The sequence below is a fragment of the Candida dubliniensis genome, chromosome 4 (assembly GCF_000026945.1).
Source record: "Candida dubliniensis CD36 chromosome 4, complete sequence".
In the NCBI taxonomy this organism is placed as follows: domain Eukaryota; kingdom Fungi; phylum Ascomycota; class Pichiomycetes; order Serinales; family Debaryomycetaceae; genus Candida; species Candida dubliniensis.
In genome coordinates this window covers 1,220,997-1,236,828 of record NC_012863.1, presented here as the reverse complement: position 1 = coordinate 1,236,828, position 15,832 = coordinate 1,220,997, and the positions used below count along the sequence as shown (strand labels likewise).

General features: G+C 32.6%; 4 protein-coding genes and 1 pseudogene across 4 annotated transcripts, besides 3 other annotated features; all 5 read left to right on the top strand. All coding sequences in view use genetic code 12, as the record gives it.

Moving 5' to 3' along the window:
* Positions 1–5,368: part of a repeat region (core RPS block consists of only one single partial repeat unit of 1535 bp; orientation = forward) that runs on past the window's edge.
* Positions 1–5,368: part of a repeat region (HOK region) that runs on past the window's edge.
* CD36_45125 lies at positions 1,188–1,744 on the top strand (annotated as a pseudogene).
* Positions 1,188–1,744: a sequence feature (degraded pseudogene in HOK region of MRS_2).
* Positions 5,369–7,498: 2,130 nt separating the features above from the next.
* On the top strand, positions 7,499–9,331 carry CD36_45120 (PKHD-type hydroxylase, putative; the record flags this gene model as incomplete). The annotated part of the gene is made up of 1 exon (XM_002420113.1): positions 7,499–9,331. One exon carries the CDS (start codon positions 7,499–7,501, stop codon positions 9,329–9,331), a length of 1,833 nt encoding a protein of 610 aa, XP_002420158.1.
* Positions 9,332–10,042: 711 nt separating this feature from the next.
* Positions 10,043–10,927, top strand: CD36_45110 (cytochrome b reductase, putative; the record flags this gene model as incomplete). Its single annotated transcript, XM_002420112.1, has 1 exon — positions 10,043–10,927. The coding sequence occupies one exon, from the start codon at positions 10,043–10,045 to the stop codon at positions 10,925–10,927; it is 885 nt and encodes a 294-aa protein (XP_002420157.1).
* A 973-nt stretch (positions 10,928–11,900) lies between these two features.
* Positions 11,901–13,226, top strand: CD36_45100 (vacuolar targetting protein, putative; the record flags this gene model as incomplete). Its single annotated transcript, XM_002420111.1, has 1 exon — positions 11,901–13,226. The coding sequence occupies one exon, from the start codon at positions 11,901–11,903 to the stop codon at positions 13,224–13,226; it is 1,326 nt and encodes a 441-aa protein (XP_002420156.1).
* Positions 13,227–13,839: 613 nt separating this feature from the next.
* Positions 13,840–15,705, top strand: CD36_45090 (general amino acid permease, putative; the record flags this gene model as incomplete). Its single annotated transcript, XM_002420110.1, has 1 exon — positions 13,840–15,705. One exon carries the CDS (start codon positions 13,840–13,842, stop codon positions 15,703–15,705), a length of 1,866 nt encoding a protein of 621 aa, XP_002420155.1.
* Positions 15,706–15,832: the final 127 nt, after the last annotated feature.

The window sequence follows — 15,832 nt, the reverse complement described above, 5'->3', positions numbered from 1 at the left end:
CATTCTTCCTAAGTCACGGAGTTAACATGCAAGTATATGCAGAAAATGCAGGAATTTGTATGGAAAAAGTCACGTGACCAGGTCGGAGTTAAGAAAGTCGTGTACCCGTGCTCAAAATACATACAAATTTTAGGCAAATTCGGACATAAATATGCAAGTTTCATGCAAGGTTCGGAACTTATTTCTCCCATGCATAATGGTTTTTACTAGGATTTTTTTGGGTATTTTTCTGGCGTCTATTATTTTTTCTCAAGCCTAATTTCTTAGAATCTTTTCTTACAACCAATTTCTTACAACCTTTTCTTACAACTTTTTTTTTACAACCAACTTTATCAATCTCATTAGTACACAACAAGTTATATTGAAACACCTCAACTAGCACAACATAAATCATTCAATCAATTGTTTATTCAAGTTTAGATCCCTATGAGAATGTATGAATAGTTCCATTGACGCCATGAGTTGTAATTTATTGTGATAGCGGTTAGTGGTTTCCAGTTTTGTTTGGCGGGATATTAGACTTAACTACTTCAATCAAGAGAATGAATAGGATGATAGTGAATTAATAGTGTTTGAGAGTTACAGAGATACTTAGTCAATGGCGTCAAGTAATTATTGGTCATTTGTTGTTGTATTGCTTTTAAAGAAGTCCCCATTATTTTAGACGCTGGTCGGTAAATCTACCTAATAGCCATATTTCAATGAAATTAATAAATGTACAATGGAAATGTACTTAGGATTAATGAATTTAACAGAACTAGCCACTTTTGGTATTGGTGTCACAGTCATCTACTGGGTTTAGTTTATCAGTTGTTATCATGTTTATGAAAATAGGTTTAATTATTTTAGTTAGTCAAGCTGGATAGTACTAATGGTTAAACAGATTATTATTTACTAATTGATATGGATGTTTATGATGCACACCTAGGAATCGTTAAATGAATAAATAGTGATTTAATTCTCATTATTAGAAGTCCAGGATTATGAGTGAAACTATAACAAGTTATCTCCGCTAGTTGTCTCAAAGCAGTATTTGATATCTGGTACAAGTATTTTATTGGTGATCAATTTTTTGACTTTTGGGATCCATGATTTGTTGAGTAGTTGCCATATTTGGAACATCATGATTGATATTTTGAAATCACTTTAATTATTTTATTAGAGATTGAAATTTGCCAAATCATTGATTAAAAAAGGAATTCGATATTTAAGCTTCATTAGTTTTTATTAAGAACCTTCCAGGTGTTAAGAGCATTTACGATGGTATTGATTCTTTCTAAATCAGTGAATATACTGAAGGTAAATATATTGGATTGCAACATCAATCATAACCAGATGTTGTTGAATTCTTGAAAATTTTGACAAGAATCAACTCCGAAAGAATTGCCATATGTGCTTTTGGTTTTGCTTTGAAAGACAAAAGAAAGTTAGTTACTGGTATCCAAAAAGCTAACATCATGAAATTAATTTGTTAAGTCAAGTTGTGAGAGATGTTGGTCAAGATTACACAGGTATTGGAGTAAGTGATTTGATTGTCGATAATATTTTTATACAAGCTTTTGCCAAACCACGACAAGTCGATGTTGTGGCCACCCCCACCTTGCATGGTCGTTACTTATCCAGCATTAGTGATGCATTAATAGATGGTTCAGGTTTGGTTCCAGGTGCTAACTTTGGTAGAGAATATGCTGTTTTCGAACTAGGTTGTTGTCACCTTGGTTTAGATATCAATGATAAGAACTCAGAATTGACTTAGTGGTAACTCCCAGTTCATGGTTCAATTTATCTAATTGGTTGTGAGCTACAGAATAATAATACGGCACTTTATACAAGGAAGTTTGAATTAGTCATTTTATTGGATTTTAATGCGTTTCTTAATAGGATGTGCTGTGGTCAATATCATTTGGAACTTCCATGTTTACAGTCTAATGTCCCACTTCATAATAATATTTTGTTGTTGTATTGCTCCTATTGAGGAAACGTCGAGACATGAACAGAAGCTTCTTGGGGAATTACTTACCACTCAGCTAAGTTTCATATCCTCACCCTTGTTTATCAACAATTAATTTGATTAGTTGTTAATACATCAACTAAAGTATTGATGCGAATGGTTGTTCTCATCACAGAATTTCATTAAGGGCAAGTGAAGTGAATTCAACTAGTATTAACTTATTACTAGCGTGTAAGATTGATAAGGTTATACTATACACATGTTGACTTGGTTATTGTTATGTTGAGTAATATGGTTATTGTTATGTTGAGCCGATGAAGGAAAAGCCAACCAACTATTATATGCTATTGATGCGTTAGAATTAATCCTGCTTAACGATTAAACTCAATGTGTGTTAGGGAGAGACAAGTTGGATTATAAGTATATGTGAGAATCCCTTTTGGAGAGTCATCACTGGAAGTCGACTGCTGTTTGGTTACATAGAATTCAACATTTACTGCTACAATATAAATTCATAATTGTTGGCAGAATGAAGTATGGTTTGTCAGACTAAGATCAATCATATTCTACTAATATTGTAGGAAACACTTTTATGGTTCTTTGTCCACTAAAAAAAATCAAGGGAATTGGGTTTTAACTGTTATTATACTTCTTTGGTAGAGTTTGTATAGAGAGCATAAATATAGGACCCATGGTTTGCCACGTACAAAGGAAAAAAAAAAAACAAAAAAATTTTCTCAAGCATAAAAATAACTCTTACACATCGTCCACTCTACTTTCTTCTGAACTACATCATCAATTAATCAAAATGGTATACACATTTGAAGATATATAAAATAGTATTGATAAAATATATTTCATTCTGGTGTTGTGTATCAACAGTCAAGTGAAAATTGGGTATTCCAGATCCAACAATTATAGATGGCATTAGTGGAGATAGACGATGGGCAGTTTGTTTTGATTATGAACTATACCCTCTGCTAATGGTCAAAAAAGAAGTACTCATCAATTTTTCATTGGATATTAATGAAGATGATATATCCCGTTCGTTCATCAAGCTGTCTTGGAAACTGTCAAAAATCCTGTGGAGATATATGGGAATACTCGTCTAAGAAGTTCTAGAAAAGCCACAAGATTGTTACAACATTTAAGAATTGTCCGTTCATAAAGTTTTAGATGCATGGCTTCTATCGGGAATGCCTTTGTTAATTATGATACAATTTGTGATGAATTTGATTTCCCCAAGACTTCTTGTGTATGGTTGAATTTTAATGAAGAGAACACTTAATTTCAATGAAAACTGGTTTACAATAGGAAGGCCAACAGGTTTGTCATATTGAGTGTCTATGGGATAAGAATCATTGTTATTGGGAGTTTAAACGAAGATATGGCACGTAGTGTTGAAAGTGTTAGTGCTAATGGGGTAAATATTCTACTGGCTATCATTTTGTCAACTGGGTACATTTTATTATTTATTGTTTCCTTTTGCCAGATCAATCAATATGGTTTCAGTATAATGTTTAAGAGCATATGGAAAATTGATGATCTTATATTTAGTTTGATCAAGAGTCATTCACTACTACCTTGTGTATTTGGTGTTACTTCATGCTTGGGATTTAATTCGTATTGGAAACACTATAAAATACTAATTGATATTTCAACAACAAGAAAGAGATTATGAGCAAAATATTGAAAAATGAAACAGTTTATTGAACTATTTGGAAAATAAGGATATACTAAGTTGTTTTATAAAAGTATTATGGGTGTTGGACAAGTGGCTGGATTAATTTTTATTTTATTGCGGTAAAGATTTAGAGTTTTCCCTAAGTATCCATAATTCAAGTAATACCAACAAACAGATTTCAATGGGGAACTTATCGTATGCGTCTACATCAGGGCATGTCAGTCTTTATAGACTATCAATATGGATAGTTGTGTTGGTTTTTTACAAATAGAGTGCTTGAAGACAATGGAAAGAAATGAGAAGCAGGATACAAGACTACCAATATCACTTCAAACAAATGCTCTGACAAGAAATGAACCATCGGAAAAGAGGGATAACAACGACAATCGGATTCTGATTCTAACAATGATAGGAAAAGTATAAAGATGGTTAAACAAGACGACAATAACAAATCGTATGACTCAAATTTCATTGCTGATTAGAACATTACTGACATTATACATATTGTGGAGGGTGTTAGTGTCTTTGTTTGAAGTTAATGTCTACTACTTGCTACTAGTCAATTGAGACAATTAACATGTGTTTGCCACTTTTGCTTCATTTGTGTTTAGCAGAAACTATATCTTTATTTTCTCAAATCATAAATAATAGCCACTAGGTTGCATGATTGCTGCTCTTTCGTTCTCAAGACAGCTCTGCTTTATTTCTAGAGAGTGCTGCTGGTCTTTTTCTCATTTCTTATTGTCTACACTATGTTTGTACTACCAGCTTGGTAACCAACCACATTGATATTAATACAACTAGCTAAAGTATTACACAGCAGGATAAATTATGATTGTGATTATAATAAAGCTTGTTTTTTATGGTTCAAATGTACTTTCGTTATATTGATCAACAATTCTGTTATTATTTGATGTCTAAGTATCTGCAGGTTTCGAACGAAATCCTCATCTTTGCATACATCTATGTCCTCAAAATACAATCGGCTATAATTCACCCAGTATTTGAGTTATATTGAAACCAATGGTATTATTGAAATCAGCGAGTCATTCTCCATCATTTAATGTCATCAAAAAAAATTGGTCAGATTTTTACCTATATATGAATCATACCCGGCTAGACTGATGTAATTTATTTTTTTTGCAAAGCACTGCTTTTACTATGCATTTCTGGAAAATCAAATTTGCTATAACTCACCCAATATTTGTGCTACGTTGAAAATAATGACACCATTGAAATCAGGAGCTCATTTTCCATTAGTTAATGTCATAAAACATTAGGGTCAAATTTTTGATTTTGGTGGGAATTTTTTTTTGGTGGGTTTTACCTTCATTCTTGGTTTCTGAAAAAATTTCAAAAAATTTTCAAAATTTCAAACTTGCTGACTTAAGAGTTCGAAAAAATTAAATTTTGCCATAACTCACTCAATATTAATGCTACAGCGGAACGAATAGTACCGTTGAAGTCAGAATTTCATTCTCCATCATTTAATGTCATAAAACATTATGGTCATATTTTCACATACATGAAGTCTACCCGGCTAGACTGATGTAATTTATTTTTTTGATGGATTCTGTCTTTACTATGTGTTTTTGGAAAATCAAATTTGCTATAACTTGCTCAATAATTGTGCTACGTTGAAACTAATGGTACCATTGAAATCAGGAGCTCATTTTCCATTAGTTAATGTCATAAAAGAATATGGTCAAATTTTGTCAGATTTTAGCCTGTATAAACCCTACCCGGCTAGACTCTTCTTGAAAAAAAGAATTGGAAATAAGAAAAAGAAGTTTTCTGATGGTTTAGAATTAAATTTACCCGACTGGGGAGAAATTTCTCATAAAATACTGTTTTCGCAGCCATTCTATTATAAAAAATAAACCTACAAATGAATTAATCCACATAATAATATATTGCCATTTACAAACCTGATCTGATATTGAAAGAGGCATAAATGCATTTGTTTAATGGATTATTCTTTACAACATTTAAGTCTCTTTGTACTGCCTTGCAATCTAATAGCCAGAGACTGAGTTAAAATACTTAATGTTTAACATATCATAAATGTCACTAATGGTTATAACATTTCAAGATTGTTGTTTTCTATACGCTGACTATCAAACAGGATTGATGTGGCTTTTTTTTCGTTTGGAATCAAGATTAAAAGTTGGATCAATCAGTCATTTTACCCATTAATTCAATAGATAAAGTAACAGCTAAAGTCTTTATGGTCAATTGGTATACATGAAATAAGGGATTTTTCAAATGGGTGAAGCACGTATATTTGTATCTATCCATCTTGATGTTAGGTAAGTAGTTTTATGTATTAATTGATTAAATCAAGATTGAAGTTCTGACAATTATTAATACATTAGTTATTTTATATCCGACTATCAAAATTTCTAGGGTTTTCTCTATTATTTGGCATTGTTTAGGTTATGAGATATAAATTGGCAATGTTATTTATCAGAAACCTTCTTGTTCTCTTTCCTTATTGCCAATGAATAGTTTTGGAATTATATTTGAAGAAACTGGCGTATTATTACTCTATTGATACGTGAATAAAGGACATTTTTATTTAATGAATGGACCCAACTCTTTTGTTTTTTCTCTTATTGGGTTTCAAACTATTGGAGTTTACTTTAATATGGGTTCTTGATTAAAAGTGCTGTAATGGAGCATGAGTAAACATTTGATAATGGTTCTAATACTAATAATTATACATCAATGGATTGATAAAGTATTCTCTGACTAGGTAATTGTTTTTGTAATCAAGTCTTGCAGTAGAGAATATTTGGTGATAATTTTTGTTTAAATTCTCACCCAAAAAAAAAAAAGAAAAGTACTAAGGAATAATCAATGACTTGGTTGCAAATGTATCCTTTGCACATATTTCAAATGCATTCACACTTTAATTAAAAATCATATTCCCTTTACATTATGTTGAATGAGATATCGTTTAACTGTACAACAAACAAATTCTGCTAGAGTAAATGGTGATATATAAGGAGAGCAAATTTTTATTAACTCAACTGGAAGTATATACAGTTTTATCTACCGAGAATAAAAATCATCAAGGGCTTGATAAGTTCGTTCTCATCCTCTGCCAAAGTGGTTGTCCAAGTTCTTTGCTTGATTGGTGTCTGTAAAGTCAATTTCATTGTTAGAAATGTGGCATCTTAATGGAATATTATCAAGTAAAGTCCAACAATACTGAATGCATGATTTAATATTTGTATAGAACTTGTATTAATCTAGGTATGATGATCCAAAAATGAGCTAATTTTATAGGAAAGCTGATTGTAGTTTGATATGAATTTATAAAGATATAATACATAGTGGGAATAGAAATTGAAGTTAGACATCGTCCTGTAACATTTTCCAACCTGATCTATTACAGCAAATTAAAGGGATTTTAAATCAATTTCATACCATCCCAACATTAATTCAGAAAAATTCATTTAAAATAAGCCTGATATGGGAATGGTGTGAATTGTTCTATCATATTGGCAAACATTTATTCTCTGGTAATATCCATTAGCATGAATGATTTAAAGAAGAGACCATAAGGGATATCAATTCTAAAACTAAAGAACACCGTCAGAGCAGCCTTGGGTTTCAATTAGATTAAGTTTATCACATGACCAGGAAGATCTACAGAATTACATCACCTTATGGTTGTAATTATAAGTACATTGTCTGTTTTGTTAGTGGTGTGTGAATAAATGCGATGAGATTCTGAAAAAGAAAAAAAAAAAAGAATGTTAAGAATGGTCTGATAATATTCGTGAGCCAAAATATTTATACATCGATAATTCTTCATTTCTCTGGTTTTACCTTAGAACACACACACACAAATCATCATGTCACCTAGCAAAAGAAGTAATAACGATACAGAATCATCAGTGGAGCTGAAAAAATTAAACACCTCTTTCAATAAGAAAGACATTCATTCTTTTTTCAATCAACAAATCTGGGACACCAAATTTCAAGATGATTTGAAAACAACCATTGCCGAATCACAACCATATAGATGGGGCACCATTAAAGGATTAATGGATGATACATTGTTAAGACAAGTTAGAAAAGAAGTATTGTCGGAAATTGCCTTCACCAAAAAGGAAACTGATATTTATAAAGTTTTCCAACTGGGTGATTTGGCCAATTTACTGGGATTGGATTGGGATGATTTACTGAGACTCCCTAGTTTATATAAATTACGCGCTGGTATTTATTCTCAAGAATTTAGAGATATCATCAGTAAAGTAACTGGATGTGGGAAATTAAGTGGGATTAAAACAGATATGTCAGTCAACACTTATAGAAAAGGTTGTCATTTGTTAACCCACGATGATGTCATTGGTAGTAGAAGAGTTAGTTTTATATTATATTTACCTGAACCAGATAAAACTTGGAAAGAAAATTATGGTGGTGCATTAAGATTATTCCCTGCCATTGTACCCAATGTCCCCAAAACTGATTTTAGTGCCAAGTTAGTACCTCAATTTAATCAAATTGCATTTTTCACCGTACAACCAGGATTATCATTTCATGATGTGGAAGAAGTAAGAGTTGATAAACATAGATTGTCAATTCAAGGTTGGTTCCATATTCCACAACCAGGTGAAGATGGATACATTCCAGGTGAACAAGAAGAAACCGAGGCAAGATCAACATTACAACAATTACAAAGTAAAGAATTACAGGAATTTGATTTTCCTAAACCTATCAGAAATGACTTTGATGAACAACAAATAGACATCTTGGCAAAGACAGTAGATAATAAATTAGATGCAAAAGATTGGGAATATTTATCTGAATTTATCAATCCACTTTATTTGAAACCAGAAAATCTTGAACAATTGAATAAAACTTTTGTGGAAGAATCAGTTATTGAGATTAATGAAATATTGAAAAAAGAATATGCCGATAATCTTAGAACCGTAATGCGTGATTATGAAATCAATACCCCTGCTCCACAATTGGCATCTGAAGTAAAACATCCATGGAAAGTAGCTGTTCCTCCTCATAAACAAAGATTTTTATATATTGATGGTAAATCACCCATTGAATTGACTGAAGCTGGTATCAATCTTGCTAACAGAATAGGACCACAAGAATTACCTAATTTTAAATTATTGGCTGAAACTGAAACCAATGAAGTAGATCAAAAATTAACTAAACTTGGTTCATTTTTAAAATCTATGGCATTTAAAAAATGGTTGAAATTGGTGACCAGTTTAATAACCACTTCTGATCAAATTTTGATTCGTCGATTTAGACCAGGTCAAGATTTCATATTGGCAACTACTACTGGGAACCAATTGGCACGTAATGATCAAGAAGAAAATGTGCTACTTGAAGCCACTTTGAATTTAACTCCAACTGCTGCTAATCCTAAAAATTGGGAATCAGGGGAATTTGGTGGATATGAATTATGTATGGCAGACAAAGATGAAGAAGAAGATGATGATCCAGCAATTTACAAGACTAATGATCCTAATGATGATAGTTTATTATTTACTAATCAATGTAAATGGAATTCATTGACTTTAATGGTTAGAGACCCTTCAGTGTTGAAATTTATTAAATATGTTAGTATTAATGCCAAAGGTTCAAGATGGGATATTAGCTGTCAATGGAATGTTAAAACGGATGATGATGATGATGATGAAGAGGAAGGAGAAGAGAATTAAAGATTTTATAAATACATAGAAGTATAGCTTCCATTGTAGTTGCACCAATTTATAAATTTATAGGATGAAATATTATGACTCAATATGTACAAGATCCACTATCAAATTATACAAATGAAATAGAATAACTGTAGTTGGGAGAAGGAAAAGGGGCAGATCTGGGCAAACTATTAATGGCTTGATATCAAGGAAGCGTAATAGCGCAAGTTTTAGATCTAAATTTCCCCCCCTCATACATACTCCCTGTTAAGATATGAATTATAAGGAGAGGATAATATTGTGCATTAGAGATAATAATTCAAAAGAGGAAGCGGGTGGCAGTGGTGGAAATCAATGCCGAATTAGGACAAGTTTCACGAGAATGGGATAAAAAGTAGATATCAGGGTATCAAACACTACATCAAGAATGGTTGATTCAAATTATTGAAAATCATAATCCTAATTATATGAAAGAGAGATTTGAAAGAAAACAAAAGAGGGATTAATGAAAAACTCTTTATAATCATGAGATATTTTAATATCAGTCGATAATAATTTTTCTTCATCACAATTCACAAGACGACTTAAGAAAACGAAAAAGAGAAAGAAAATATTTTAAGCATTTGATTTTTTTTTTTTTTTTTGTTTTTAAACTTTTCCCATCAACAAACTCTTTCTTTATTCAATTCATTCCATTCGTTGAAAAGATCAAGAATTGCCAACAAAAGCATCATGTCTGAAGCTACTACTGTTCCTCCTGTTGAAACTGTTTCTGAACCAAACCCATTGATTGTATTTGCTACTGTTGCCACTATTATTAGTGTATTTATTGGATATTATTTCCTTCAACAATCCAAGAAACTTAAACCAGTTTTAAAACCAGATGAGTTTCAAAAATTCCCTCTTATTGAAAAAATCAGAGTCAGTCATAACTCAGCAATTTATAGATTTGGGTTACCAAAACTGACTGATAGATTAGGATTACCAATTGGTCAACATATTTCTATTGGTGCTACTATTGACGGTAAAGAAGTTGTTCGTTCATACACTCCAATTTCTACTGATGATCAATTGGGTCACTTTGATTTATTAATTAAAACTTATGAAAATGGTAACATCTCTAGACACGTTGCAGGAAAGAATGTTGGCGAACATATTGAAATCAGAGGTCCAAAAGGGTTTTTCACTTATACTCCAAATATGGTTAAAAGTTTTGGTATGATTGCTGGTGGTACTGGTATTGCACCAATGTATCAAATCATTAGTGCTATTTTGAAGAACCCTGATGATAAAACTAAAATTCATTTAGTTTATGCTAATGTTACTGAATCAGATATTTTATTGAAAGAAGAATTAGACAATTTTGCTATTAGACACCCAGATAGATTAAAGATCCATTACGTTTTGAATGAAGCTCCAGCTAATTGGCAAGGCTCAGTTGGATTTGTTACTCCAGAAATCATTGATACTCATTTACCAAAGGCTTCAAATGACACTAACTTGTTATTGTGTGGTCCTCCACCAATGGTTAGTGCTATGAAAAAAGCTGCTCTTGAATTAGGATTCCAAAAAGCAAAACCAGTTTCTAAATTAGGTGATCAAGTGTTTGTCTTTTAAATGGAGAAGAGGAGACGGCGCATCATAACAAAGAAAGAAAAAGATCTGTATCTATATTGCAAGGTTTACAGTTTTATTACGACTTCTAGATATTTTGAATTGAATTGAACGATAGAAACTTTTTTTTTTGTAATCTCTTCTTGTGATTTGTTGGGACCGACCCTGAGTGTGTTTCTTTGTCCATTTATTTATGATAAACAAAGGGTTCATATAGAATTCGGATTTATCGTATATCTCTAGAATATCACGTGTTGAGGATACTGGAACATGTTAAATAGTGGGAAAATGAATTTCTCTCTACTGAATTGGAAACGGCCTGTATTACTTGCAACTTTCTCTAGTGTTCTGACATTTTATAAAGCATATCTATAAACCACCCAACATAACGTGGGGTTCATCCTACAGTCCTTGATCATTAATCTATATTAGAAGCTGTTGTTTCAAACATTATAACTTGTGATTGAAAAACATCAACAATATTACTTTTAGTGAACGATTGTTTTATGCCAATCAAGTGTATAAAAAACGGTCAGGAATAGAATATCTCTAGGATGTTCCGGCTTGTTGTTGTAACGTCAAAATCATATTCGGTTATATATATATAAACAAGCCGAGAGTATCTGGTAGGGACACTCCCCGACACCCAACCAAACCGAATTCTATACGATGAGGGAGGGCGAGTGTGTCATGCATACATAATTGTCTTCTCTCCGAGTTGTTATTTATTACTTGAATGATATTTCTTTTTATTTTTTAAAGTATACTCTACCAAGGAGATATTTCTCTTCATATAAACCACATATTATTAATACTAATCTAATTCATTTTCTTATTTCTTGTTGGAGTTTTATTTTTTGTTTGTTTTGCCATTCCTCAAGCCAGCTTAGTTAGTCTCCCCATATCATATAAAACTGGCTACTTTAGTTTTTTTTGGTGTATTATACTACTATAACTATTATTACACGTGCCAACCATGATGACCACCACGGGCTTATTAACTATACTTCTGCTATCATTACCATTTTGTTTAACAAGTAATCCAGAATACTTTGACGTTGGAGCTAATAGTTATATTCAAAGCACTCTTAATGATGAATCACGAGAGATTAAAATAGAGAACATTTTACATAATCCTTTATTTTATAAAGACTATCCACCAATAGTAAGTCCACCTAACGACACTCAAAAGACTTTGAAACCAGGCGAAATCCCTGATTATGTTATTAAATATGCTCCCTTGGTACATCTTTATAGTGAAGAAAGATATTTCCCTTATGATGTTAAGAAATTTGTTACCAATTTCCATGTCACTTGGAGAAATGGTTCAATATATCCTGGAACGGAAACAAATATGAATTTAGATAAATTAGCTCATTTACCTAATAGTACTGATTTGTTTCTCACTGCTAATAGTGATTTTGATGCTGATCCTGAATGGATCACAGGATTGAAAAACAAACCTAGTTTGATTAATGGAGAAATCAAAGATGCTCCAGCTACGTTGATTGTTGTTGATAAGGGGAATGGATGGGTAGATGCATTTTGGTTTTATTTTTATTCTTTCAATTTAGGACCTTATGTAATGGGACAAGGTCCATATGGAAACCACGTGGGTGATTGGGAACATTCATTAGTGAGATATTACAAGGGGGAACCAGTAATAGTATGGATGTCTGCTCATAGTGGTGGTGGAGGGTATTATTATGATAATTTGGAAAAATACTCTTTAGACCCCAACCATCCTATTATATTCAGTGCTAGAGGTACTCATGCAAATTATCCCAGTGTGGGACAACACCCTCATGATTTACCATATACTATATTGAGTGATTTCACCGATAGAGGTCCATTATGGAATCCATCATTAAATTATTTATGTTACACTTTTGATGGGAAACATGTATATCCAGGTAACAATTCCAATCCAAGACATGTTGGAAGAGAATGGGATTATGGGAATTGGTTATCATTTAGTGGTCATTGGGGTGATGATACTCTTTCAAGAAAGGATTCTCGACAAGTATATTCATTTGTTGGTGGATATAAATATATTGAAGGTCCCACTGGTCCATTAAGTAAGAATTTAATGAGATTGGAACCATGTGAAAGTGCCCAATGGTGGAATTTTTGGAAAGTTTGTAATGTCCGTAATGATATTGAATGGGGGGTAGGCGTTGAATCAGAAGGGTTCAATTGTGCACGATTAACTAATAATATTAGACCAATATGGTTAAAGAAATCAATACAAAGTATAATGTGGGGTGGAGGAATTTGTTTTATAGCCAATCTATTGGATTAATTGGGAGAGAAGTCTCTTTGTATATGTTTAATGTGATTATTCTTGGGTTTTTAATTAATTAATGAGTATAGGTTTGATTTATTTCTTAGAGGTGATTTTAATTTAATATACAGTTTAATTTTTTCAGACCAGTTTATGGGTGTTGTATTCCAGTTGAAAACTTGCTACAAACTATCCTGTAAAGCATAATCTATCACACTGTTGATTGAACTATGACCCGTTATGAGTCAATTTTGATTCTGTCCCATATTTTGTCGCGGTTGCCGCCCCGCTGCTACCACAGTTGCAAGTTTTAACACCGCGCTTAGCCCGAAAAAAAAAAAAAAAAAAGAAATTCACACCAACCAACCAAACAAAACCATTTGGCATCGCATAAAAAGCTGCAAACTTATATACAGGAAAGCGGCAACCAGGAAAAAGAAAGAAATTTTCATTTAAGGCATTTGGGATTTCAATATTGAATGTTTTGTCACCTTATTTAATTGATTCTTCTTAACTTTCCCCCTTCTTTTTTTGACTTCTTCCTCTTCCTCTTCTTCGTTTTCTCTTTCTTTTTTCTATAAACTACAATACAGCAAGCTTATAAGCATAGTTTTTTTTTATTATTTAGCCAATGTCGAAGAAATACTGTGAGGAGAATACCTCGAGCATAGCATTGACAGATTTACTATCTCCAAGTACAGGAGAAACCAGCTCACAACAACAACAACAACGACAACGAACATCACCACCACAACAACAACAACCAGAATCAAATACCGGTACCAGTAGTAGTAGTGGATCGAAATGGCTGAATTTTGTCGACTCTTTCAAACCAGCAATAGAAAATGAAAAACTTGCCATGCGTTATCGTGATGATGATGAAGAAGAAGATGCTGGTGGATATTACAATTCCACTGAAGAATTAACTGAAATTCAACGTATTAATATAAACAGTTCCAAATCAAATTTGAAAAGAAAATTAAAGAATAGACATTTACAAATGATTGCTATTGCTTCATCGATTGGTAGTGGGCTTTTAATTGGTACTGGTGGTGCATTAGCCACTGGTGGACCTGGTGGTATATTGATTGCCTGGATATTGAGTGGGATTTCTATTTTATGTACTGTTCAAGCAATGGCTGAATTAGCAGTTACTTTCCCTGTTAGTGGTGGATTTAATGTTTTATTTAGTAGATTTATTGATCCAAGTGTTGGGTTTAGTGTTGCTTGGAATTATGTTTTACAATATTTGGTTTTACTCCCCTTGGAATTGGTTGCTGCTTCTATGACTATTCAATATTGGAATACTGAAATTAACCCTGATGTTTGGGTAATAATTTTTTATGTCACGGTCACATCAATTAATTTTTTTGGAGTTCGTTTATATGGAGAAGTCGAATTTATTCTTAGTTCTTTAAAAGTTATTGCTGTTGTTGGATTTATTATTCTCTCAATTGTATTGGCAGCAGGTGGTGCACCTAATGGAGTTCATCACGGGACTAAATTTTGGCATGATCCAGGGGCATTTGCTAATGGATTTAAAGGAGTAAGTAGTACATTTATCACCGCAGCATTTAGTTTTGCTGGTACTGAATTGACGGGGTTAACTCTGGCTGAAGCTGAAAACCCTCGTAAGGCATTACCAAAAGCATGTAAACAAGTATTTTGGAGAATCTTGTTGTTTTACGTTGTTAGTATTACTTTGATTACATTTTTGGTTCCATATGATAATCCAAGACTTTTGGGTGCATCTGATGTCTCGGCATCTCCATTTGTCATTGCTATACAAGAAGGTGGAATTAGTGGTCTTGCCTCAGTGATGAACTCTGTTATTTTGATCTCAGTGATATCTGTGGGGTCTTCATCGGTATATGCAACTTCACGTACTCTTGTATCACTTGCTGAACAAAATCTTGCTCCTAAAATATGTGGATACGTTGATCGTGCTGGTCGTCCATTAGTCGCTATTCTTATAACTAATGTATTTGGATTATTAAGTTTTATTGCTGCCAGTGGGAAAGAAGACGAAGTGTTTACTTGGTTATTGTCAATTTCTGGGTTATCGAGTATTTTCACTTGGTTATGTATCTGTATTTCTCATATTAGATTTAGACGGGCTTTGCACGTTCAAGGAAGAAACACTGATGAGTTGACATTTGTATCTCAAACTGGAGTCATTGGTTCTTGGTTTGGTATTATATTGAATGTGTTGGTTTTGATAGCTGAATTTTGGTTAGCAATTTTCCCATTAGGTGAAAAACCTAATGCCAAAAGTTTCTTTGAAACATATCTTGGGTTTGTGATTTTAGTTTTATTTTATTTTGGACATAAATTGTGGAGAAACAATTGGATTGTGTTTATTAGAAGTCGTGATATTGATATTGATAGTGGTAGAAAAGAAACTGATCTTGAGGCATTAAAAAGAGAATTACAAGAGGAAAAAGAAGTTTTAAGGAATAAACCATTTTGGTATAGAGCTTATCATTTCTGGTGTTAAATAGGAACTATTATGATTATAGATAATGTACAATTGACAATGTAGTAGTTGTAGAATTATAAGTTGTTGTTGTTGTTGTGCCATATTGTAACATTCATTCATTTTGTTTGAGAACGAAAGGTCAAAC